This window comes from Pristiophorus japonicus, chromosome 3, assembly GCF_044704955.1.
Source record: "Pristiophorus japonicus isolate sPriJap1 chromosome 3, sPriJap1.hap1, whole genome shotgun sequence".
Taxonomy (NCBI): domain Eukaryota; kingdom Metazoa; phylum Chordata; class Chondrichthyes; family Pristiophoridae; genus Pristiophorus; species Pristiophorus japonicus.
In genome coordinates, this window is record NC_091979.1 from 225,067,539 (window position 1) to 225,094,818 (window position 27,280).

The 27,280-nt window shown below is 46.2% G+C and overlaps 1 protein-coding gene across 11 annotated transcripts in view; it reads right to left on the bottom strand.

Moving 5' to 3' along the window:
- The window catches only part of LOC139260132 (myopalladin-like), a 635,514-nt gene that overhangs the window by 287,456 nt on the left and 320,778 nt on the right, over positions 1-27,280 (bottom strand). For all 11 annotated transcript variants that reach the window (XM_070876326.1, XM_070876331.1, XM_070876327.1 and 8 more), the window contains 4 exons: positions 21,546-21,721; positions 19,041-19,092; positions 3,350-3,476; positions 1,978-2,049 (listed from right to left, as the gene is read on the bottom strand). In XM_070876326.1, coding sequence (XP_070732427.1) covers positions 1,978-2,049; positions 3,350-3,476; positions 19,041-19,092; positions 21,546-21,721 — 427 coding nt within the window. The remainder of the gene's footprint in view (positions 1-1,977; positions 2,050-3,349; positions 3,477-19,040; positions 19,093-21,545; positions 21,722-27,280) is intronic.

Sequence of the window (27,280 nt, forward strand, 5' to 3'; positions counted from 1 at the left end):
AGTCTCTCAATAAAATCAGCTATCTCGGGGTGCAGTAATAAATAGAATATCTCTTCCTGTTCTCAAAATGAATAGAGCCCATCCTAGCCAATAGGTCTGTGAAGAGACAAATTATGCTTATTGAAGGCGAGACATTCCGCAAACTGGTCCATCTGGCTTCAATGCACTTCTCAATGACTGTAGCCTGTGGGATTTTTTTTCAATCTGTGTGAATTCATGGTTTTAAAACACAACACATAAACATAACTCAATTCCAAAATCTTTTCTGTGAACAATAATAAAAAAATGTGACAGTTGTTGGATCTGAGACAGCAAAATCATTTTCTTAATGGCGAGATGAGGAAGTGTGGAGGAGCAAAGGGGTTCATGTGTCCAGCTGCACAAATCACTAAAACCTAGTGCAATGGTACAAAAGGTAATCAAAAAGGCCAATGGAATGTTGACCTTCAGCTCAAAGGAATTGGAATTCAAAAGTGCTTCAGTCATACAGGATCTTGGTCAGATCCCATCTGGAGTTCTGTGCTCAGTTTTTCGGCACTTAGAGGGGTTACAGCACAGATTCAACCAGAATGATACTGGGGCTTGGAGGTTAAAATTATGATGACAGCTTGCATAAATGTGTCTTGTATTCCTTTGAGTTTAGAAGATTGCCGGGTGATCTAATTGAGGTACTTAAAATGTTTAAGGGATTCGATAGGGTAAATACAGAGAAGTTATTTCCTCTGGTAGGGGAATCCAGAACAAGGCGGCACTTAATATTACAGCCAGGTCATTTAGGAGAGAAATCAGAAAGCACTTTTTCATATAAAGTGTAGTGGAAATCTGGCTTTTGTTTGGTAAGGATATCAAGGGATATGGAGCAAAGGCGGGTAATTGGAGTTGAGTACAGATCAGCCATGATTTAACTGAATGGCAAAACAGGTTCAAAGGGATGAATGGCCGACTCCTGCCCCTATGTTCCATATTACAAGAAGTGATAATAAATAGATTGTAATTGTTTGAAAATTGTATTCCATTTTTTAATATATTACATGAAAAATAAACCACTTTGTTTGCTTACAATTAATCTCACCAGACTGCTGGCCAATCTACCTTCCGGATGATAAAATAAATGAATCTGGTGGAAATGAAATCGCAGAATGCAATCCATACAATGAGGAGGGTTCTTTTACTTTCCAAATCTTGACCATACATTTACATAAGTATATATTAAATGCCGAGGAAAATCTCCTGAACAAAAGGGTGTGGAGTTTGTTTATGAGAGCGATCAACCTGGAGAAATCATAGCCTCTCTAATGAAGCGGAGGGGGCAAAGATAGGTCTCCTCTGACATGCCCAAGTAGGAGAGTTGAGGTCTATTAATTTGTGTCCTAGGATTCCTAAGGTCACATCTACATTTGGTGGCCCTTCACCAACTTACCTTTCTTATCTAAATCATGGATTGCTATAGGAACCCCGAAAGGAACTCCCATCCTCTGCACTTTGTTTGTTGCAACTTTGATTGCTTTGATTGCAAACAACAAAACTGGAGTTACAAAAATCTTAAGGTGAAGAAAGAGTGACCTCCATAGGAACAGAAACTAATGCAGGAAGCAAAATGCAACTAAACATGAATGTTTTTTGAAAATTCATCATTAACTTTTCCAGCACGAACCTAGCTTCAAGTATCTAACATCAGCAGGACAGGCCCTTGGATTTACCATGCAACCATTTTACATGGGGAGGTGAGCTAGTAACAAGCATCTGCAAGCTAGTGTGGGACCAATGAACAAAATTCTTGAGGCTATAATTAAGCTCGGGCTGACCGACAGCACTGTGTCCTGAAAGGTGGACAGTTTGTTCCACTGCAAAATTTGCCACACAGGTTGCAGCTCCATTCCCCAACCCCTTTAGACTCTCACAGAATCAGGACTGATAGGTCAGTTTATCAATCACATATCTGCAAAACAACAAATAATTTCTTTTAACTTACAATACCTTTGTAAAAACTGGAGCAGCCATGAGGGGTAGCCCATCCAATCCCTGCAGGAAATTTGTGGGGCTTTGTATCTAGTAGAATAATAATACAGGTTTACTCAGCTGCAGGAAAAATTGTCAACAGAGGTTAAAACAAAAAATTATACACCCTGGAGAAGCAAAGCAGATCTGACTGCACCTGAGAAGAGAACAGACAGGTTTGTGTTTCAGGTATAAGGGCAAATTTACCAATAATGTGGCCCCAAGCAGGGAGATACACTCTAAGGGAGCTCAGGAAAAAAAACGTGCTGTAGAGTTATAGCCCATCTCTGGCTCAGACTTGCGTTGAATGAGACTCATGTGATGACAAGTTCCTGTAGAGTCATCTTGTGTGTAGTGTGCGAAGTGAAGTCGTAAAGAATATATCACAGATAGATTGGTAGCCCTTGTAGAGTTCTGACAAAGAGCACACACCTGAAATGTTAACCTGTCCTTACTTTTTAACAGATGCTGACAGACCTGCTGTATACTTGCGACAGTTTCTGTTTTTTTTTTAAACAAGATTTTGTTTCATTTCACAAACTGTCATTGGTAACTTTACACAAACAGGAAAATGTACACCCGTGTCATCCACATTTAAAATTAACTCAGTAGTCAGAAAGAAACATTGTAAACTTGTCAACACAAACCTGAGAGGAAATTTGCCATCCCACTGCTCCTGCCGTGAAGCATCGTGAGACAATTTGGGAATTGGCTCTTTAGTACATAAGCTCAGTTCCCACTGAGCGAGGCGTTGCACCAGGAGTGGAGCTACCCTTAGGTTTGTATTGACAAGTTAAGTAACGACAATTGCATTACAGGTTTCAAAATCCAATCATATCAACTTGTTTTTAATTAGAAAAGGATTACCAATAACTTTATCTAGCAATATTTAAATTACCAAAATCGAAACTATCAATAATTCTCAAACAAGCTTATTATAATAAATTTATAGATAAAATTTTAAAAGGAATTAGACAAGTATTTAAGAAGGAAGAACATAAGAGAACAAGGGGAAAGGGCAAGGAAATTGAAGTAGTGTAGATAGCTCCAGTTGAAGAGCTAGCACTGGCACAGGTGTGATGGCATAAATGGCCTTCTTCTGTGCTTTAACCTCACAGGGCTAGAAATTTGTCTCGAGCAGCAGTGTAAAATGGGCGATATCGGATTGGCCACCCGTTGTACGCAGTGCTGATGTTTAGTTACATTGCAATCGATGGAACTAAATATGAGGCACTGCATATAATGGGCAGCCGATCCGATACCGCCTGTTTAGCGGCACCACCCGAGATGAATTTCTTGGTCTATAATTCTAGGTAACTACTAAAAAGACAGAACATCAAATTGATAATACCTGATGAATAGGTTGCACTAGAGGCTGTTCGACTGTGCAGTGTAACTGGTGGAGCTCTGAATGAACAGCTGCAGGATTGGAGGGAGGGGACGGAGCTGCAACAGCAATGGGAATCTTATCTTGAACCCTATATATGGAACACAATATTGATTAGACACAATGTCTGCCGGCATTTTGGTTTTCAGTTATTTTCAGTCTTACGCAATCTGAACTTTAAAACCAATTCAGTAAATAATGAAATCCACAAAGAATTTCACATATTACATATAAGTAATTGGAGCATTAACGTATGATACATTGTTTTGCCTGTAATAGACCAATACCGTGGAACCTGTACTTATGATTACCTTTATAAACCAAGCACTTGTCTGTAGTCAGCCGACATCCTGATCAACAGCTAAAACAACTCAAAAGATATCGGGGGAGAAATTGGGTTACTTTGCACCTCCCTTTAGCGCCCCCGCGACCGGGTGCGGCAAGAACAACGCCACTCGCTAAATTTGGCAGGGCTTTTGCGGCAGTAGTAACACGTAGCGCCCCACTCTGCTGCGCCCGGCAATGCTGACGTCATCACTGTGCGCAGTGCCCCGAAACAAAAATTGGCTCCTGCCCCCTGCTTTTGCGCCTGGCGTTGACAACAACAGCTTCGGGATTCAGTCGGATGTCAGCTGGCGGAGTGTTATTTAAAGGCGCCAGCATCCGGTTTATTTTTAGTCAGACAATAATGTTTCCTTCTTAGTTTCATATAAGCAGACAAGTGTTTTGACCGATTTGAGCGATTTGCAGTTGAAGGAGTGTTCTGGCTCATAAAGATCGTGGCTTTCATTGAGGGCAGATTTGAAAGTCCAACATATATATTGTTTCATGGGGGTTGTGCTGGCACTGTTGGAAACAACTGAGGCACTGAGAAAGGCAGTAAAATGTGGCCAGAGGGATGAGGACCTCCTTTTGCCACTTCCCTCCACATTACCCTTCCAGGGTATCCAGCAGCAGTTCTCACACATCAATTTCACTGATGAACAGTGTGTTCAAAGGCTGCGCTTCAGCAAGGACGTGGTCACAGAGTTTTGCCGCCTCCTGCAGCCAGACCTGAAGCCTCAGACCAGGGTGAGGATGGCTCTCTCAGTGACAGTCAAGCTCACCAATGTACTCAATTTCTATGCCAGTGGATCCTTCCAGTGTGCAACAGGCGACATCTCTAACATCTCCCAGTTTGCCGCCACTGTTGCGTCCGCAAGATCACAGATGCTCTCTACAGAAGGAGGAGAGACTACATTTCCTTCCCCTTGACTAGAGAGAAGCAGCACGAGTGTGCATGTGGCTTTGCCAGAATAGCGGGCTTCCCCACGGTACATCATCATCATAGGCAGTCCCTTGGAACCGAGGAAGACTTGTTTCCATTCTAAAATAAGTTGTTATTAGTTGTTGTGAATAGCAAAATAAAGTCTGTTGAGGAGATCTAAGGTATGATAGTATCTGATGGCCTAGAGTCTGGAAGAACAAGTAAAGAACAGAAACTAGCTTTGTCTAAGTGATTATCGTCTTCCTTGTTATATATGTAATAACTCAATAGACTGAATATTGTAAACTAACACAGGTACAAACCTGGCTCTGTTTTATTAGGGCCCAAAGTGATTACGTTACATGATGGCTTGCCTTTTATACCTGGGCTGCACACACGTGCGTACAGCCCAATGACCTCCGACAGTGGCACCACCTGGTGGCTAGTAACCCCAAGCATACATACATGACAATCCTCTCCTTCCATCTGTTTGCTGGCTCCCCTCTCATTCTTTTCTTTGACCTTTGCTTTCTTCTTATAATGGAAGATAGCTATAGGCAAGACAATAAATTGCATTGTTTGCATACATGTAGGGCCATGGTAACACACTGGCTTGATTCGGCATGTCTAGCTGTGCTTCACCTTAAAAAGGTCACTGACCACCACCAAAATCAAGGCCACATCTAACTTTTCAAGTAGATCCATTGCACTATTCCAAGAAGATTGGGGAGTTCTCCTGGTGTCCTCAACATTCATCCCTCAACCAACATTAGTAAAACTGATTAACTGGCCATTTACTAAGTCTCATTTGCTTTTGTGGAACTTGATGTGTACAAGTTAACTGCTGTATTTGCCTACAAAACAGGTAACTAAAAAAGTAATTAATTCCTTGCCTTAATTGAATGCAAAGTGCTTTGGGATGTGTTAAGTTCAGAATAACTCCATGAGACTGTGTTGTAAGCTCAAACCATTGTGACCTTGGTCTCTTTAATATAACTCCAAAGTGAGGCAGCAGCATGGTGGACTGCCTTTTATACCTGCTTGCTCCAGGGTACACAGGTGACCCGTAGGTCTCCCACAGGTGTACCCCCTAGTGGCAAGTCTTACACACAGGTGAGGTTCACATATATAACATCACTTCCCCCCAAAGTCTTGAGTACAAGTTATTTACAGGTTGACGCGATCTGGCGGTTTGCGTTCCTGGGTCGATCGCCTGAGTTGAAGTCCTGGCATGGGTCAGTTGGTCGGATCATTACTGCATGGCAGCTTGGCTGATCTGATCGGACTGTCGGGCATGGTGGGTTCATCCTCATGGTTGACAGCGAGGTCAATTGCTGGTTGGGTGTGTGTTGGTGGATCATAGATGGTCGGGTCGTCTTCAAACTGTTCTTGGTTGTCCGTGAATCGCAGTTTGGTCTGATCCAGGTGCTTTCTGCACGTTTGCCCATTCAACAATTTCACTACAAACACTCTATTCCCCTCCTTGGCTAAGACAGTGCCAGCAATCCACTTGGGACCATGACCGTAATTTAGAACAAACACCGGATCATTGACCTCAATGTCACACGAGGCCGCCGCGCAATCATGGAACACATTATGCCTGTGCCACCGGGTTTCTACGTGATCATTGCGGTCCGGGTGGACTAAGGAGAGCCTGGTTTTGAGTGCTCTCTTCATTAACAATTCTGCAGGGGGAACCCCGGTGAGCGAGTGGGGGCGCGTCCAGTAGCTGAGTAGGACCCGAGATAACCGGGTCTGCAAGGAGCCGTCTGATACGCGTCTCAAGCTTTGCTTGATGGTTTGGACTACTCGTTCCGCTTGACCATTGGATGCGGGCTTAAATCATGGAGACCTGACATGCTTAATGCCATTGCGGGTCATGAACTCGTTGAATTCAGACCTGGTGAAACATGGTCCATTGTCACTGACAAGGACGTTGGGCAAACCATGGGTGGAGAACATGGCCCAAAGGCTTTCAATGGTGGCAGTGGATATACATGATGACATTATTATACATTCAATCCATTTTGAGTAAGCGCCACTGCTACTAGAAACATCTTCCCTAGAAAGGGGCCAGCGAAATCTATGTGGACCCTGGACCACGATTTGGAGGGCCATGACCACAGGCTCAGTGGGGCCTCTCTGGGTGCGTTGCTCAGCTGTGAGCAAGTGTTACATTGGTGTACGCATGACTCTAATTCGGAGTCAATGCCGGGCCACCAGACCTGCGACCTGGCGATAGCCTTCATCGTGACTATGCCAGGGTGGGTACTGTGTAGGTCACGTATAAATGTTTCCCTGCCCTTTTTGGGCAAAATCACGCGATTCCCCCATAGGAGACAATCTGATTGGACTGACAGTTCGTCCTTGCGTTGGTGAAAAGGCTTAATTTCCTCTTGCATTTCCCCGGAGACCTCCGTCCAGCTCCCATTGAGGATGCAGCTTTTTACTGGTGATAACAAGGGGTCTTGGCTTGTCCAGGTCCTGATCTGGCAAGCCGTGATCGGTGACCCCTTGCTCTCTAAAGCATCCATTACCAGAAGCAAGTCTGCGGGTTGCGCCATTTCCACCCCGGTAGTGGGCAATGGCAGCCGACTGAGGGCATCAGCACAGTTCTCTGTGCCTGGTCTGATTAAATAGTCATATGCAGACAATGTTAGTGATCATCTTTGGATGTGGGATGAAGCATTGGTGTTTATACCTTTGCTTTCTGAGAGCAGTGAAGTAAGTGTTTTGTGGTCGGTTTCGAGCTCGAACCGGAGACCAAATAAATATTGGTGCATTTTCTTAACCCCGTATACACATGCTCATGCTTTTTTCTCAACAATACTGTAGGCTCTTTCAGCCTTGGATAAACTTCTGGACGCATATGCAACCGGTTGCAGTTTGCCTGACACATTGGCTTGCTGCAACACATAACCGACCCCGTACAACAACGCATCACAAGCTAGTATTAAGCGTTTATATGGGTCATACAATACAAGTAACTTGTTAGAACATAGCAGATTTCTGGCCTTATTAAAGGCTGTCTCTTGAGATTTACCCCAAACCCAGTCATCACCCTTGCGTAGCATATAATGCAAGGGTTCAAGCAAAATGCTCAACCCCAGTAGAAAGTTACCAAAGTAGTTGAGGAGTCCCAGGAACGAACGCAGCTCCATCACATTCTGTGGTCTGGGTGCATTCTTGGAGTCCCTGGGTCAGATGCCGTCCGCCGCAATCTTTCTCCCCAGAAATTTGACCTCGGGCGCCAGGAAAACACACTTGGAGCATTTCAGCCTGAGTCCCACTCTGTCCAATCGCTTTAGAACCTCTTCCAGGTTGTGCAAGTGTTCGGTGGTGTTGCGACCAGTGATCAAGATGTCGTCTTGGAACACCACGGTGCATGGAACCGATTTCAGCAGACTCTCCATGTTCCTCTGGAAGATGGCCGCAGCTGAACGAATCACAAAGGGGCATCTATGGTACACGAACAGTCCTTTGTGCGTGTTGATGCACGTCAGCTTCTTTGACGGTTCAGCCAGCTCCTGTGTCATGTAAGCGGAGGTTAGGTCTAGCTTGGTGAACGACTTCCCTCCTGCTAGTGTTGCAAATAAGTCCTCTGCTTTGGGTAGTGGGTACTGGTCCTGTTGCGAGACTCGGTTGATTGTCACCTTATAGTCCCCGCAGATTCTGATCGTCCCATCGCTCTTTAGTACCGGCATGATTGGATTGGCCCACTCGTTGAAATCGACTGGCGATATGATTCCCTCTCGCTGAAGTCTGTCCAGCTTGATTTCAACTTTCTCTCGCATCATATATGGGACTGCTCGGGCCTTGTGATGAATGGGCGGTGCCCCAGGAAGAAGATGGATCTGCACTTTGGCACCTGTGAAGTTGCCAATGCCTGACTCAAATAACGCTGGGAATTTGTTTAGCACCCTGGGCACACGGGGCGTCATCCACCGAGTACAGGGCTTTGATGTCGTCCCAGTTCCACTGGATTTTGCCTAGCCAGCTCCTGCTGAACAGCGTTGGGCCATCGCCTGGTACAATCCATAGTGGTAAGTCATGCACCATTCCGTCATACGATACTTTCACTGCTGCACTGCCGATAACAGGTATGAGTTCTTCGGTGTAAGTGCGCAGCGTTGTGTGAATCGGGCTCAGTTTTGGCCTCTGCGCCTTGTTACTCCACAGTTTCTCAAAAGCCTTCTGGCTCATAATCGATTGACTCGCCCCCATGTCCAATTCCACGGAGACTGGAATGCCATTAAGTTTAACTTTTTATGTATATATGTAGACTTTACCCAAATGTAAGACTTGCCACCAGGGGGCACACCTGTGGGAGACCTAAGGGTTACCTGTACATCCTGGGGCAAGCACCATGCTGCTTCCTCACTCTAGATTCTGAAATAAAGAGACCAAGGGCACACGAGTTTGAGCTTGCGATATAGTCCTGTGGATTTATTCTAAACATAACAAATTGGCGACGAGTAACTGATCGCGAACTTTCACGCGGAAATGGCTGCCATTGGTATTCTTGAGAGATTTGTTGAGGGTGATGATTGGGAAGCTTTCATTGGGCACCTCAACCAGTACTTTGTGGCCAATGAATTGGACAAGGTTGAGACGGAGACCAAGCGCAGGGCGATTCTCCTCACCATATGTGGGTCATCCGTATATGGCCTCCTAAAAAACTTGCTGGCACCGGTCAAAATAACAAACAAATCTTACGTAGAGCTGTGTACGCTGGCTAAGGAACATCTCAAGCCAAAGGAGAGCATCCTGATGGACAGAGACCCCTTTTACACGCACCGTTGGCCCGAGGGCCAGAACGTGGCGAGTTTTGTCGTCGACCTAAAACGCCTTGCAGGACAGTGCGACTTTGCAGGATCCTTGGGGAAAATGTTGTGGGAACTTTTTTGTGCTTGGAATTGGCCACGAGGTCATCCTTCGCAAACTGTTGTCTGCCGAATCCCTAGATCTGAGCAAGGCCACCACGATAGCCCAAGCTTTCATATCCACGAGCGATAACACGAAACAGATATCTTCACAGAATCAAAGCTCACAGGCGAGTACCATGCACAAATAATGTTTGCAGCAGGCAGAATGGCACAGGGCAGGGCCCACACGGTTGCAGAGGCCAGACCTAGGCCTAGAGTGACTCAAAGTCCACCGTGGGGCGTGAATGCATATCAATTAGCACCATGTTGGCGCTGCGGGGGCAGCCATAGAGCTCATCAATGTCGATTCAAGCCCTATGTGTGCAAGAGCTGTGGAACAATGGGCACCTCCAGCAAATGTGCAAGCAATCTCTGACTCACCACGTGGCAGAGTCAGGAGAGGACGACCGATCCAGCGAGGATCACGATGAACAAGCAGGAGAGGTAACTGAACCTGAGGATGAAGTATATGGGATACACACCTTCACCACCAAAAGCCCTCCGATAATGTTAAAAGTTGAACTTAAGGGCACTCCAGTCTCCATGGAACTAGACACGGGGGCGAGTCAATCATTCATGAGCCAGAAGGCTTTCGAGAAGCTGTGGAGCAACGAAGCACAGCGACCCGAGCTGATCCCAATTCAGGCAAAGCTGCGCACCTACACCAAGGAACTGATACCAGCTATTGGTAGTGCGGACATAAGAGTATTCCATGAGGGAGCAGTGCACGATTTATCACTGTGGATTGTTTCAGGTGATGGGCCAATGCTGCTTGGCAGGAGGTAGATGGGGAAGATTCGATGGAACTGGGAAGACCTCTGCGTACCCTCTCCGGCGAACAAGGCCTCCCTTTCCCAAAGGCCAAACAAACACCCTCTTCCGACTGAACCAGGCATCGAAGTGCAGATCCATTTGCAGATCCCCGAGGCACAGGTCGCTCATCACGACCACGAGGAGGTAAAGCTCAACTGAGCAGCGGTACAGGCACGGTACCCACCACCCAAAGCCGACGATGGAAGAAGCTCCAGGTATACATGCGGAGTGGGACTCTGGCCGAAACAATCCGAATGCGTCTTCCCGACGCCAGAGGCAAAATACCTGGGAGGAAGATCATGGCAGTCGGCATCACGGACACGGACGAGAGGACGTCCAGACCACGGGACGCAGGTGCGTCCAGACCACGGGACGAGAGTGCGTCCAGACCACGGACAAGAGAGCGTCCAGACTGATATGTCCTTACTATACAGTACAAATGCACACGAGGCCCATACTAGAGAGAAGGTCACTCTGTGACCAGTAACATTTATTAGCCAGCAGTGAAGTGGAAAAGATGGGTGGAGCTTCCCCTTGTATACCTGAAAGTCCAGGTTAGGAGTGTCTCCCACAAGTTCACCACTTAGTGGTCAGTGTTCTCACGGTGTACAACTTAGGTCAGTTTATACATGGATCACAATGACAGTTCAATACATGACATCACCTCCCCCTCAAAGTCTTATTGGAATCACAGGTTAAGTCTCTCTGGTGGTATACGCTCCCTTGTAGAGTTGGGGCTCCGATTGTTGGGCGCTGGCCTGAGTGTCTGCTGTTTGTGGTGCCTCAGGCCTGTCCGGACTGCCCACAGTGACTGGGCTCTCCTCCACTTGGTTCCGGTGTTCAGTCACCTGTGGTGAAGTGAACTCTACATCGTATTCTTCCTCTGCTTCTTCTATGGGGTTGCTGAACCTCCTTTTTGTTTGATTTACGTGTTTGCGGCAGATTTGTCCATTGGTAAGTTTAACCACCAGAATCCTATTCCCCTCTTTCGCAATCACAGTGCCTGCGAGCCATTTGGGCCCTGCAGCGTAGTTGAGGACAAAGACAGGGTCATTGACATCAATACATCACGTCCTCGCATTCTCGTCATGGCAGTCACATTGTGACCGGCGCCTGCTCTCAACAATTTCTTTCATGGTGGGGTGTATAAGGGATAACCTGGTTTTGAGCATCTTTTCATTAGCAGCTCTGCGGGTGGAACCCCTGTGAGCGAGTGTGGTCGGGATCTATTGGCCAACAGGAGGCACGATAAGTGGCTTTGTAGGGAACCCCCTTGGATTCTGAGCATCCCCTGTTTGATTATCTGCACTGCTCGTTCCACCTGGCTGTTTGAGGCCAGCTTGAATGGTGCCGTTCTGACATGGTTAATTCCATTGCCTGCCATGAAGTCCCGGAACTCAATGCTTGTAAAGCACGGGCCACTGTCGCTGACCAAGACGTCCGGTAGACCATGGGCGGCGAACATTGCCTGTAGACTTTCTACTGTGGCAGAGGAAGTGCTGGAATTGAGAATGTCACACTCGATCCATTTGGAGTAGGCATCTACTACAACCAAAAACCATTTTCCCATGAAAGGATCTGCGTATTCCACATGGATGCGTGACCATGGCTTGGTGGGCCAGGACCAGGGGCTAAGGGGGTCTTCCCTGGGTGCAATGCCCAGCTGGGCACACGTGTTGCACCTGCGAACACAAAGTTCCAAGTCTGCATCTATCCCTGGCCACCAAACGTGTTACCTGGCAATTGCCTTCATCATGACAATGCCCGGGTGCTCATTGTGGAGTTCTCGGATGAACGCCTCTCTGCCCATCTGGGGCATGACTACTTGGTTTCCCCATAGTAGGCAATCCTTGCGCCTGTGAAATGGTTTAAATTCCTCAGGGCATGCCCCGTACGTGGCTGCCCAGTCCCCATTCAGGACACATTTCTGGACTAAAGACAGTAGCGGTCTCTATTTGTCCAGACTTTGATCTGATGGGCTGTCACGGGTGAGCCTTCGCTTTCGAAAGCTTGAACAGCCATGACCATCTCAGCAACATGCTCGGTTGCCCTATCAGTGGTGGCTAGTGGGAGCCTGCTGATATGCATCGGCGCAGTTTTCAGTGCCCGGTCTGTGCCGAATTGTATAGTCATAGGCGGCTAACATGAGTGCCCACCTCTGTATGCGGGCCGATGCATTTGCATTTATGGCCTTGTTGTCGGCCAAAAGGGATGTTAGGGGTTTGTGATCTGTCTCCAGCTCAAATTTCCTGCCAAACAGGTACTGGTGCATTTTTTTTACTGCATATACACATGCTAGCACTTCCTTTTCTACCATCCCGTAGCCCCTTTCTGCCTGGGACAGACTTCTGGAGCTACCGGCTGTAACTGACCATTGGCATTCACATGCTATAACACACGCCCGACCCCATAGGACGACGCATCGCACGTTAAAACAAGTTTCTTACATGGGTCATATTGCGTTAACAGATTGTTGGAGCATAACAAATTGCGTGCTCTATCAAAATCCCTTTCCTGGCTGTCCCCCCAGACTCATTCATGACCTTTGCATAGGAGCACGTGTAGCGGCTCTAACAGTGTGCTCAATTTGGGAAGAAAGTTACCAAAATAGTTCAGGACCCCCAGGAACGAACGCAGCTCTATCGTGTTACGGGGTCTGGGTGCTCTCTGGATCGCTTCCGTTTTGGACGCAGTAGGTCTGATCCTGTCTGCTGCTACCCTCATCCCCAGAAATTCTACCTCTGGAGCGAGGAAGATGCACTTTGCCTTTTTCAGTCGCAGCCCCACCCGGTCCAGTCTGCATAGCACCTCCTCCAGGTTGTGGAGGTGTTCTTCAGTATCGCAACCTGTGACGAGGATGTTGTCCTGAAAAACCACCGTCCTTGGAATCGACTTGAGGAGACTTTCCATGTTTCGTTGAAAGATCGTGGCGGCCGAGCAAATCCTGAACAGACATCTGTTGTACTCAAACAACCCCTTGTGTGTCGTGATGGTGGTCAGCTTCTTCGACTCACTCGCCAGCTCCTGGGTCGTGTAAGCTGAGGTCAGGTCCAATTTTGAAAAAAGTTTGCCACCGGATAGCGTCGCAAAGAGGTCCTCCGCTCTTGGTAGCGGGTACTGGTCTTGGAGTGACACCCAATTGATGGTGGCCTTGTAATCACCACATATCCTGACCGACCCATCCGCCTTGAGCACCGGCACAATCGGGCTCGCCCAGTCACTGAATTCGACTGGCGAGATGATGCCTTCCCTCAGCAGGCAGTCTAATTCGCCTTCTATCTTTTCCCGCATCACGTATAGCACCACTCTGGCCTTGTGGTGTACTGGCCTGGCGTAAGGTTTATGTGAATCACTACCTTGGTCCCCATGAAAGTGCCAAAGCCGGGTTGAAATAATGAGTCAAATTTGTTCAGGACCTGTGAGCATGATATTCGCTCCATATAAGAAATTGCATTGACATCGCCCCATTTCCAGTTCATGACAGAAAGCCAACTCCTCCCCGGGACAATCCAGAGTGGCAATCTGTTCTCCGAATCTTTGTGGGTCACGACTACCGTGGCGCTGCCTAGCACCGAAATGATCTCCTTTGTATATGTCCGTTGCTGTGCGTCAATCAGCAATAATTTTGACCTCCTGGCCTTGGACGCCCACAACTTGTCGAACTGTTTGATACTCATCAGGGACTGGCTGGCCCCCGTGTCTAGCTCCATTGATACTGGGATGCAATTGAGGAGCACTTTCATCATTATCGGTGGCGTCCTGGTGTATGAACTGTATATGTGCTCCACATGCACTCGCTGAACTTCAGCTTCCAGCGATTTCCCCCAGTGTCCATTTGGCCTCGTAGGGCTTACATCGGGCCCGTCCTCCTCGCACATCAACCTGGCTGCAGGCTTCCTGCACATACGCGCCAAGTGACCGCTGACGTTGCAGTTTCTGCAGGTATATTGCTGATACCGGCAAGCTCTGGCTGTGTGTTTGCCTCCACACTTCCAACATGAGCCGTTGTTGGAAACAAAAGATCCATTCCCAGTCGATCATCTCTGACTGTCTCTGTAACTGTCCTTAAATGCTGCATTGACAGGTGTTGATGGCCCCATTACTGGCCACATTGTCCCTTGCGATGGCATGAATCGCCGTTCAGCTAGCCATTGTCTCTGTTGAATTCCCCCTTTGGGTTCGACTTCATGCTCGGGCATGTACGATTGCCCCTGCCTGCCTGGAGAACTGTGTGCCGCGTTAACAATGTTGACTCCCTGTCCATTTGCTGCATTTAAACCAAGATTTTTGTCAAACATCATTCTAGTCTCTTCCTCACCTGAGATAAATGTCTGGGCCATCAAAGCCACCGTTTCTAGGGTCAAATCTTTGGTCTCAATCAGTTTTCTGAAAACCCCAGCGTGCCCGATGCCCTCAATAAAAAAGTCTCGCAGCATCTCCGCTCTGCATGCATCTGGGAACTTACATAGGCTCGCCAGTCGCCAGAGGTCTGCCACGAAATCTGGAACGCTTTGCCCTTTTCACCGCTGGTGCGTGTAAAACTGGTGTCTCGCCATGTGCATGCTGCTCGCCGGTTTAAAGTGTTCCCCGATCAACTTACTGAGCTCTTTAAAAGTCTTGTCCACCGGCTTCTCTGGCGCTAGAAGGTCCTTCATCAGGGAGTACGTCCTGGATCCACAAACCGTCAGGAGATGAGTCCTGTGTTTGTCGGTCAAATCCTGTCCCAGCTATTCCTTAGTGACAAAACTTTGCTGTAGTCTCTCAATAAAATCGTCCCAATCATCACCAACACAGTACCTCTCGTCTGTGCTGCTAGTGGCCATGCTCGCGTGGTTTAAATCCCAGTTTCTCGGCGCCAATGATATGTCCTTACTATACAGTACAAATGCACACGAGGCCCATACTTGAGAGAAGGTCACTCTGACCAGTAATCTTTATTAGCCAGCACTGTAGTGGAGAAGATGAGTGGAGCTTCCTCTTTTATGCCTGAAAGTCCAGGGTGGAGTGTCTCCCACAAGTTCACCACCGAGTGGTCAGTGTTCTCACAGTGTACAACTTAGGTCAGTTTATACATGGATTACAATGACAGTTGAATACATGACACAGACTACGGGACGAGAGAGCGTCCAGACCATGGAAGGTCGCCGCAATGAAACGGAGAAATGTGTTGCCCAGCAAGGAAGACGACTGGGTTCGGGGCAAAGGTAAAGGGGCAGCCGCGATGAAGGCCAGGAACCCACCACGCTCAAATAAGCCAATGACGTACCATTATATGGGGTTGTGGTATCTTGCAACAAGCCAAAGTAGCGGGTGAACACCAACCGGTTGTATATCTATCTGACAAAGTACTTGTAACAAGCGATGTGTTACCGCATGGGGTCGGGAGTGTTGTGCAGCAAGCAAAAGTAGCGGGCGAGCCCCCAAACCATTGAACATGTGTCAAATAAGTTAAAGAAAGCAGCAGCCTGTGTTGACGGGACTAAAGAGACTTACCAAAGAGTGTCCCAATATGTGCTCGAGTCAGACAAGCTGCTCATCCCATAGGTTTGGGAGAGCAGACGCACCATTATCGATGCGTTGTTTCGAGGATGTCCAGCACTGTCTGTGTACTGTAACATGATCTGCCACGGGACAGGCACAGAGAGCAGCACCCACACTCCCAGTTGGCCATCGTTGCCCACCCCCGGGGTGGAAACGGCGCAGACTACAGACCCACTCACGGTCGTGGAAGTGCTAGAAAGTGAGGGGTCAACCGTAATGGCCCCCCAGCTTAGGACCTGGACCAGCCAGGATCCCATGTTACCGCCTGCCAACGGTGAACTGCTAGACAGGATGTGGCAACCTATCTTCCAAAAAGACGATAGATCCATTCCAACGTTGCAAAGCAAGGCAGGGCGGCTACACGCAGTCGGTTGTCCGGGTCCCCATACTACGGCCCAATGTCCACGGGGACCACTAGGCCTCCCGCCACAACCGAAAGTCTCAAAGCCATTGCGGCCATCCTGGGCTTGTCAGACCTCATGGTCAGCGCCCAAATCATTAAACCTAGCACCACGCGTGTCACAGTAGACTCCCTACAGACCCGGCTATCCTGGGTGTTACACAATCACCAGACTGAATCATTCAGAACCGAGCCTTCCGCAGGCCATCAGCAGAGAGTGCACCATAAGTGCACGGCCCCTCCACGCGACATCAGAATAAGTGATGTAGCCCATGTTCAGGGCCCCAGTCGGGCCGCTAGCACCACATTAGCCAAGGGGGGGAATGGAGTGTATAGGATGAAAACGGAACGTTTGATTGTGAAACCATGTACCGGGCTAACGAATTTAGCAGTGGGACGAGACCAAACTGTGAACGACAGATAACCAGGAACCACACCTTAAGGACCTGGCCCCCAGCAACACACCAGTACGATCAACTTCGCCATCAACCACAAGGACGAACCCACTATGACAATAATTTAACCCGGATGATCGACCCGGGGCGCAGGGCGCCAGATCGCCTCAACTTGCAAATAACTTGCACAATAAGACTTTATGGGGGAGTGATGTGTATGCCAAATATATGACTTGCCACCAGAAACACCTGTGGGAGACCTAAGGGTCACCTGTGCACCCTGGGGCAAGCAAGTTTAAAAGGTGATTCACCATGCTGCTTCCTCACTCTAGAGTCTGAAATAAAGAGACCAAGGTCACAACAGTTTGAGCTTGCGATATAGTCCTGTGGATTTATTCTGACCATAACATAACTTTTAACATTATCGGAGGGCTTTTGGTGGTGAAGGTGTGTACCCCATACACTTCCTCCTCATCCTCCAGTTGAGTTGCCTCTCCTGCTCGTTCAGCGTGATCCGCGCTGGATCAGTCGCTCTCTGTTGACTCTGCCACGTGGTGAGTCTGAGGTCGTTTGCACATTCGCTGGAGGTGCCCCATTGTTCCACAGCCCTTGTACACATAGTGCTTGAATCGACATTGATGGGCTCTGTGACTGCCCTCACAGCGCCAACATGGTGTTAATGGATTCACATTAACACTCCACAGCGGCCTCTGAGTCACCCTAGGCCTGGCCTCTGTGATCGTGTGGGCCCTACCATGTACAGTTCTGCCTTCTGAAGGCATTATTTTATGCACAGTACTTTCTGGTGAGCTTCGATTCTGTGAAGATATCTGTGTTGTGGTGTCGCTCGTGGATATGAAGGCCTGGGCTATCGTGATGGCCTTGCTCAGATCTAAGGATTCGGCAGACAGTAGTTTGCGGAGGATGGCCTTGTGGCTAATTCCGAGCACAAAAATGTCCCGCAACATTTCCCCAAAGATCCTGAAAATTCGCACTGTCCTACAAGGCGTCTTAGGTTGGCGACAAAGCTCGCCACGTTCTGGCCCTCAGAGCGATGGTGCGTGTAAAAGCAATACCTGGCCATTAAGATGTTCTCCTTTGGCTGGAGGTGTTCCCGAGCCAGCGCACACAGCTCTGTGTAAGTCTTGTCTGTTGGTTTGTCTGAGACCAGTAGATCTTTGAGGAAGCCATATACCGATAACCCGCATGCGCTGAGGAGAATCGCCCTGCGCTTGGTCTCCGTCTCAGCCGTGTCCAGCTCGTTGGCCACAAAGTACTGGTTGAGATGCTCAACGAAGGCTTCCCAATCATCACCCTCAACGAATCTCTCAAGAATACCAATGGCAGCCATTTCCGCGTGAAAGTTCATGATGTGTAACTCGTCGCCAGTTGTTAAGTTCAGAATAACTCCACGAGACTGCGTTGTAAGCTCAAACCATTGTGACCTTGGTCTCTTTAATATAACTCCAAAGTGAGGCAGCAGCGGGTTGGACTGCCTTTTATATCTGCTTGCTCTAAGGTACACAGGTGACCCATAGGTCTCCCACAGGTGTGCCCCCTAGTGGCAAATCTTACACACAGGTGAGGATCACATACATAACAGGATGTCCTAAGGATCTGAAAGGTGCTATACAAAGGTAAATTCATTTTGTCGTTCTTATATGAAGTGTACTATTTTATTTGTAAATATAAATTCATATTGTGTTTTCGTGCAAATAAAACCAATGAGATTACACTCTAGATTTCATACATCATGATAAATCCTCACAGCGGCACACAGAAATGTATGTGCCGGTGTGAAGTTTTGCACAGTGCCAGTTCATGTTGGGAGTCTGGGTATGGAGGTCCATGCCCACAAGATTTGTCTTCTTTGTTACCAACGGCTCTCTGGTACCTTACCCAGCTTCATGTATAAATCAAGATAGCGGATGTTGGCAGGCTATTTTATTGGGGAGGGGCAGTGAAGCCGAGCCTGGTTATTAATTTTAATGGACAGAAAATCTTCTGCAAATGAAAACTTGATACATGTTTACACCACACAAAATTCCACGCAAAAGTGCAAATTCGTAAAATAACCCATATATGGTTTTTGCTTGTCCAGTTAACAAACACCAGTGGTAGGGACTGGTGTATGGTCAAGATCAAGACCAACTATTCCCAAGACAGGTATAACAGGTTACATACAAAATAAAGACACCTTTACTCTGTCCCAACTGTGTACTTTTAGCCCACCATAAAGAACACTTTGAGGTGCAGCAGTGTAAATGTTTCCAGTCCTTTGATGAACAAAATATGTCAGAAGCTGCAGGATGTGAAATGTCTTGGTTATACTTACTGAGTCATATCTTCCTTTTCAGAGTCATGCTCAGATTCAGATGAAGAGAGTCCTGTGCAATATATAAAGGAGAAAGGTTGAAATGTCTGCTTTTAATAAATTGGCAAATATTTTCTAATAACAGGTGCCAGGCCCACATGTACTTTAGAAATAGGATATTGTACAATGAAACAAATAAATAAGAGCCATTAATCAATGATAGTCATGATCAAGCTTCCCAAAGAGACAAAAGGATAGAAATTCGTTAGCACCTCTAGACCAGTGTGAACTAGATTGCTGTGCTTGAACAGGTAGGCCTAAGGCTTGATCGCTAGTGATCCTCAGGCCTCATTTTAAGAACTGCTGACATCTACCACCGTTCTCCAAGCAGTTCGCCGGCGAAGTGGAGATTAATGTCAGGCCGCTGCAACATTGTCAGACGCCCACAGTTAAATACTGGGAATGGAAGGAGAATGGGAGAAGGGTGATGATTGTGTGCCAGCAGTGGCCCTCAGGTGGGATGTGGAGCAGGGAGGAGTTCTCCTGCTCCTCCTGGCTCGACATGAAGGTTTTTTAAATCCAGCCACTTGCTTGGCTGCATCTACTCCCGGAAATACAGGCCTGACACCTACTCCCCTCAGGGCAACCCAATTTCAGAAAGGGGCTCTTAAAGAGGCATTACACCCCTCATTGGCAAATGCAAGGGATCCAATGCCTGGCTTAAGCTGAGGCCAAGAACTCCCCGAGAGCGCCCAGCCCAAAATGGCACCAAACTTGTTTCTGATGCTGTTCGGAGATTGTACCCCTAAATTGGACTTCTGTGTCCCTGTTTCCACCCAGAAAACAGGCTCAATGAAGTCCAATTTCTACCCAACTTCCTTTACTTTCAAGGGCAAATTTAGTGTGGCTACGCTTCCAAGTGCAGAGACTCACTTATGGCAAGCAATGGTCAGATAGGGCTATCTCAATTATCTGATCCATGCTCACCAATAGCGAGGGTCTGCACCCAGAATTCAGCAATCCTGAATTTACCCTTTAAAGGATTACCTGAAAAGTATCTACAACCAAAACATTAACCACATATTTAATTTACAGATGTTCACTGACCCATTGTGCTTTTTTTCTTTTTTTCTTAAATGTATTATTGCTTGTTAGCTAACTTGTTCATCTTTGAGTCTAATTTTAACTCCTACAATAACATACGTTTATTTATGGTCCAACTGTTTTTCTAAACATCACTAATACGCCAAAAATGGTAAAACGATTAACCCCAAAGGCCACGACATTTGCAAAAATCTCTGCCTGCAGCACTTGGTCCTGTCTGCTTTTATATTTGTTTCAGTGGGATATCAATTCGGCAAATTTGTTTGGATGGCACCGGTCTATGTCATCCACGATGAGGTATGCAGTTGTGAGCCTAGTGGATGAACTGGTGATGTGTCGTGTGATTGTTAAACCTTTGTTAATAAGCCAACTAGTTCTTAATAGCAATGTGTTGCTATGAATTCTTAAGCAAAGAACCTCTGAAGCAAATACATTACAAATATTGCAAAAAAAATTCTGAAAAGAAAAAAACACTATCTAATCCTCCTATTAACAAAATGGGCTTGGCTCTGCGTTTCAGTCACTGATGGTACATTTACCCATTTCTGAATACTTCATTAAACTAGCATTTCTTAGTAAGGTTAAAGGTCAGATGTCTTTCCTCAGGGTAAAAGTTGATACATTACAAGTTTTGAGGTGTCCTCCCTAGCATCCCTACAGTTAAGGGAGGAAGTTTTAAAAGTTGTGCCGATGTGAAGGATGATATGAAATATGAAAAAATAGTAAAAAGTAACGTGATTGCTTTCCTTTCATTTAAATTTCCGCTAACTATCAGCATGTCAGTTGTTATTCCTTCTCACTTTTGGTTTCTGACTTAGGACCATTATTAGAAATAAGAACATAGAAAATGGCTGCCCAGTAACTGTATCAGAATGTTGGATTCCCTTGCTGAGAGCCTTTAATTACAATCATAACTCACCATCAAATTTCAAGTTCTGCTGATCTCAACTGGATAGATGGAGAATTCTAACGAAGCCAAATCCTTCACCAAAGGTGTACAAATATTAACATGTTGATGAATGCCATGAAGTCTCCATTCTGGAAAGGGCCTCCTTCCTTGTACTGGCCTGTCTCAACTTACCCAAGATGGTCCAATCATTAACATTTGCAACAATTAGTTCACTTGTCAGGAATTGTGCTTGCGTGATTCAGAAGGAATTTCTCCCTTCCTACCAACAACCTATCTTCTAAGAGAAACATGTGTATAAATGTCAGTCAGACTGATATTTGAATCTAGTCCTATGGTCAGTTAAGTGTTCATATGTAGTAATATTTAGGCCACACCATGCTGGCCAAATCTTAATTTATCACATGATAACACCATGTTGATTGCCATAGAATGGAATATACAACATCCGCCCCCCGCTTCCCCCCGCACCCCCCCTCATGCCAGAGCTTACAGAGGTTCACCAATACCTTTACCTTCTATGTAAAGTTCTGCAGACGTTGAGTCTGATCCATATATATTTGAAGCCAAGCAAGTGTAGCGTCCCGTATCCTCCTCAAAAGCCTCAGAAATAATCAGTGAGTACTGATTATCAACATAGGCAATCTGAATATCAGGTGAGTTCTTGAGCTCCTTTCCTTCACAGTACCACCTACAAAAATTAAATTAAATTAAATTCCACTGTTGAAACAGCTGCAAGACAAGACAGCAGAAAAAACAGATTGTTAAACCTCCAAAGGGACACCTTAGGCAAAGTGAATTCAACCCAAATAAAAAATGTAATTGTTACTGCCTAGAGGATATAATTTGGTTTATGAGTACAGTTTAGTTATGATATGCAACATAACATTAAAAATAGTATATGTCTTCCCAGATATGTCTGAGACTAATCCAAACATATTACATATTTTGCCAAAATTTCATTGCATGTATCTGTATCATGTTTTAGTTCACGAGCTGCACTAAATATAGTTGGTGGCCATGAAAGCGCTGATAAGATGATATATTACTTGGAGAAATTCCAATATAGGATCGACAAAATATGTTGACACATCCAGCAGGATTTTAATATTCTTGAGACAAGAAGGAGCACTTTACAGAAATCTCAGATTTTTGTCTTGCATTTCAAGAATACTGAGGGGAAATTCCTCTATATGTTACATTTATAGCAAGGACACAGTCAGGTACACAATACCCCTTTGCTGGTGGGTTCATATAAATTACAGAGAAATTGAAGAGCTAAGAGCCATGTGAGCAAGTTGTGTTCAAAGATCATGTATTAGAATGGTGGCACATTAAACAGACATGATCAGGGCCAAGTTTCCAAGCAGGCAGTAGGCCCACAATTTCACAACATGCAACGCCAGCTGTAACGGCTGCTATCATACTGCAGAAAAATAATTAAAAGGCAATAAAAATATATTTCATTGCAAGAGCTCATAAATTTGGAGTCTGAATGGCTACAATCTGTTTATCAACACAGTAAGTATGCAAAAAGACAGACAGGAAATAGAATAGAACAGGGACTAGAAAATTTATAAAGGCCAGTTTTGCCCCCGTTAGTCGGGTTCATTCATAAAACTGTCCTTTCGAGTCAGATCGGGACCATTTTAGTGTGATTCTCTAATATGTATTTTAGACCTCTTTAAAGTGGATATGTTGAAAAACAGCCTTAGCTTCATTTAAATATTGTAATGGGTTTAGATGAAGCCCAATTTGACCTTCTAGCTGCTTAAAATGGAATTGAAAGCTGTTCATCTCTAGCATCTTCCAGATCTGATGAAAGGTCATCAACCTGAAACTTTCGGGCCGAAATTCAGCTCCCCAAAAAGGCCTCATTCTACCAGAAAGCGGAGTCAAGCGGCCGCCGACTTCTGGTCAATGGCTGCCACCAGCGAAATTCAGCTCAGGGATTTTTCTGGTGGTCTCCACTCCCGCTCCGCTGCTGCCGACTGTCCTAGGTGCATCATCAAAGGCCGCACCGCCGATTTCCTGCACCTCCATCGCACTTTCAGCCAAACTCACCTGCAAAAATCTTTAATCCGCCACTCAGTGTCCCCGACAGCTTTTTCTGTCGTTGCATTTTGCTTTCAGTCTGTGAGCCATGGCAGTGCAGCGGCCCTTCAAGGGGAGGGCACACTGCCGTGGCCGCCATGGTTTTTTTTGTCGGCCGACTGCCAGGTCGGGCCGACAATTATGCCCACCAGGTTCGGCCGGGCCGTCAACAGGCAGCTTGGCAACCCCTCTTGGGTGCCAGACCGCTGGCCCAGCCAAAACCCTCCCTGGTGGCCCCGTGGACCAAAGTTTCAAACTGTCGAAGGCTCTCCCCTTTCAGCATGGTGACGCACACGCGTCATGACGTCATCTCTGCTCCGCTGCTGATTGACAGCGGCGGAGATTCTGTCCTGCCTCCACGTCCGTCCCTCTAGAGTACATACCGCCCCACGTCCACTCCTATTATGACCGACTTCAGGACCAATTAAAAAAAAAACGACCATGAGCTGAATTTATCGAAAGAGGCGACCTCATCCGAAGCGGTGGTAAAAACACTTCAGGAACAGAAGGTGCGACCAGTTTCAGGCGAAGGTAAATTTCTGCCCCATTAACTTTTGTCCCTCTCTCCGCAGGTGCTACCTGACATGTCCAGCATTTTCTGTTTTTATTTCAGATTTCCAGCAGCCACAGTATTTTGCTTTTGTAAGATGGAATTAGTGTTGGGTGCTCCATCACCAATCTAGAGTGAGTCTAAGGGAAGATCGATGAGGCTTTAAGCTTTTTTTCTGCTGTTATATGTATGTTTTTGGTACTGGTTTGCGTTATTAATTTTTGTAGGCATTTTTATGAAGTAAAATTTTTTAGGGATAATTTTATTTGTTCTTTCTCCTAACAGTACAAGCTAATGTGAAACTTAACATAGATGAATATTCTCTGCAAATTGACTGAAAAGTCAATGGTAATTCAAGTAGCTCAGCAGAAGAGTTGAAAAAAAGAGGGGATACGAAAAAGAACCCTTACAGTCCACACTTTGACGGGAAATCTGCGAGTGATAAGAAGTTTCAGTGAGGAGTCCCTCAGTGATCAGCAAATCAAATTACAATTAAGGATGGAGAACCACAGAAGCAGTATTTCATGGCTGAAGCAGTGCAAGATGCAAGCAGGCATGCCAGGAGAATCAGCGGGCATCAGAAGAAGACTGCTTAAACCCATCATTATGCCTTCAAACATATCTGCAGACCAGAGCACAGCTAGCTAGCAATGACCATGAGAAACTGACCTCATAAGCTGTGACCGAACAGAACAGATCTGTGTTGTTCCCTGCAAGGACACCTGTAGTAAATCTGGCCCAATAGGGAAGACACTGCAGTGACAGTGAATGTTACCTCCTTCCGCAATGTTTGTGCTGATGGCTCTACTTCCAGCCTGCCATAGGGTGCAACTGTAGTGTAAGCCAATGTGGTACCCACACTTGTATCATAGAATTCACTCTGGAGCATCCACGATGCTGAGAATGACGTGAGTAGCACGTGTAGTGAGTTGGTCTTACCGCAGGTGAAGGGTCCACAACCAGCTAGGGAATGGAAGACCAGCAGGAAGAGCAGTGCAAGGAAGGTAGTGCAGGGGTCCCCTGCGGTCATCCCCCTGCAGAACAGATACACCGTTTTGAGTACTGTTGAGGGGGATGGCTCATCAGGGGAGGGCAGCAGCAGCCAAGTTCATGACACCGTGGCTGGCTCTGCTGCACAGGAGGGCAGGAAAAAGAGTGGGAGAGCAATAGTGATAGGGGATTCAATTGTAAGGGGAATAGATAGGCATTTCTGCGGCCGCAACCGAGACTCCAGGATGGTATGTTGCCTCATTGGTGCAAGGGTCAAGGATGTCTCGGAGCGGGTATAGGACATTCTGAAAAGGAAGGGTGAACAGCCAGTTGTCGTGGTGCACATTGGTACCAGCGATATAGGTAAAAAAAGCGATGAGGTCCTACGAGACTAATTTAAGGAGCTAGGAGCGAAATTAAAACGTAGGACCTCAAAAGTAGTAATCTCGGGATTGCTACCAGTGCCACGTGCTAGTCAGAGTAGGAATCGCAGGATAGCTCAGATGAATACGTGGCTTGAGCAGTGGTGCAGCAGGGAGGGATTCAAATTCCTGGGGCATTGGAACCAGTTCTGGGGGAGGTGGGACCATTACAAACCGGACGGTCTGCACCTAGGCAGGACCGGAACCAATGTCCTAGGGGGAGTGTTTGCTAGTGCTGTTAGGGAGGAGTTAAACTAATATTGCAGGGGGATGGGAACCAATGCAGGGAGACAGAAGGAAACAAAAAGAAGACAAAAGCAAAAGACAGAAAGGAGATGAGTAAAAGTGGAGGGCAGAGAAACCCAAAGCAAAAAACAAAAAGGGCCACTGAATGTAAAGGGGCTGCAGGAGGGGACAAAACTAAAAATCATGGTTTAAAAACTAGGATTAAAACACTCTACCTAAACGCACGCAGCATTCGAAATAAAGTAAATGAGTTGACGGCACAAATCATTACAAATGGGTATGATTTGGTGGCCATTACAGAAACATGGTTGCAGAGTGGCCAAGACTGGGAATTAAACATACAGGGGTATCTGACGATTCGGAAAGATAAACAAGAAGGAAAAGGAGGTGGGGTATCTCTGTTAATAAAGGATGATATCAGAGCAGTTGTGAGAGACAATATTGGCTCGAATGAACAAAATGTTGAATCATTGTGGGTGGAGATTAGAGATAGTAAGGGGAAAAAGTCACTGGTGGGCGTAGTTTATAGGCTCCCAAATAATAACTTCACGGTGGGGCGGGCAATAATCAAGGGAATAATGGAGGCTTGTGAAAAAGAAACGGCAGTAGTCATGGGGGATTTTAACCTACATATCGATTGGTCAAATCAAATCGCACGGGGTAGCCTGGAGGAAGAATTCATAGAATGCATACGGGATTGTTTCTTAGAACAGTATGTTACAGAACCTACAAGGGAGCAAGCTATCTTAGATCTGGTCCTGTGTAATGAGACAGGAAAAATAAACGATCTCCTCGTAAAAGATCCTCTCGGAATGAGTGACCACAGTATGGTTGAATTTGTAATACAGATTGAGGGTGAGGAAGTTGTGTCAGAAACAAGCGTACTATGCTTAAACAAAGGGGACTACAGTGGGATGAGGGCAGAGTTGGCTGAAGTAGATTGGAAACACAGACTAAACGGTGGCACAATTGAGGAACAGTGGAGGACTTTTAAGGAGCTCTTTCATAGTGCGCAACAAAAATATATTCTGTGAAAAAGAAGGGCAGTAAGAGAAGGGATAACCAGCCGTGGATAACCAAGGAAATAAAGGAGAGTATCAAATTAAAGACCAATGCGTATAAGGTGGCCAAGATTAGTGGGAAACTAGAAGATTGGGAAAATTTTGAACAACAGCAAAGAATGACTAAAAAAGCAATAAAGAAAGGAAAGATAGATTACGAAGGTAAACTTGCGCAAAACATAAAAACAGATAGTAAAAGCTTTTACAGATATATAAAACGGAAAAGAGTGACCAATGTAAATGTTGGTCCCTTAGAAGATGAGAAGGGGGATTTAATAATGGGAAATGTGGAAATGGCTGAGACCTTAAACAATTATTTTGCTTCGGTCTTCACAGTGGAAGACACAAAAACCATGCCAAAAATTACTGGTCACAGGAATGTGGGAAGGGAGGACCTTGAGACAATCACTATCTCTAGCGGGGTAGTGCTGGACAGGCTAATGGGACTCAAGGTAGACAAGTCCCCTGGTCCTGATGAAATGCATACCAGGGTATTAAAAGAGATGGTGGAATTTATAGCAGATGCATTCGTTATAATCTACCAAAATTCTCTGGGCTCTGGGGAGGTACCAGCGGATTGGAAAGCAGCTAATGTAACGCCTCTGTTTAAAAAAGGGGGCAGAAAACAGGCAGGTAACTATAGGCCGGTTAGTTTAACATCTGTAGTGGGGAAAATGCTTGAAACTATCATTAAGGAAGAAATAGCAGATCATCTCGATAGGAATAGTGCAATCAAGCAGACGCAGCATGGGTTCAAGGAGGGGAAATCATGTTTAACTAATTTTCTGGAATTCTTTGAGGATATAATGAGCATGGTGGATAGAGGTGTACCGATGAATGTGGTGTATTTAGATTTCCAAAAGGTATTCGATAAGGTGCCACACAAA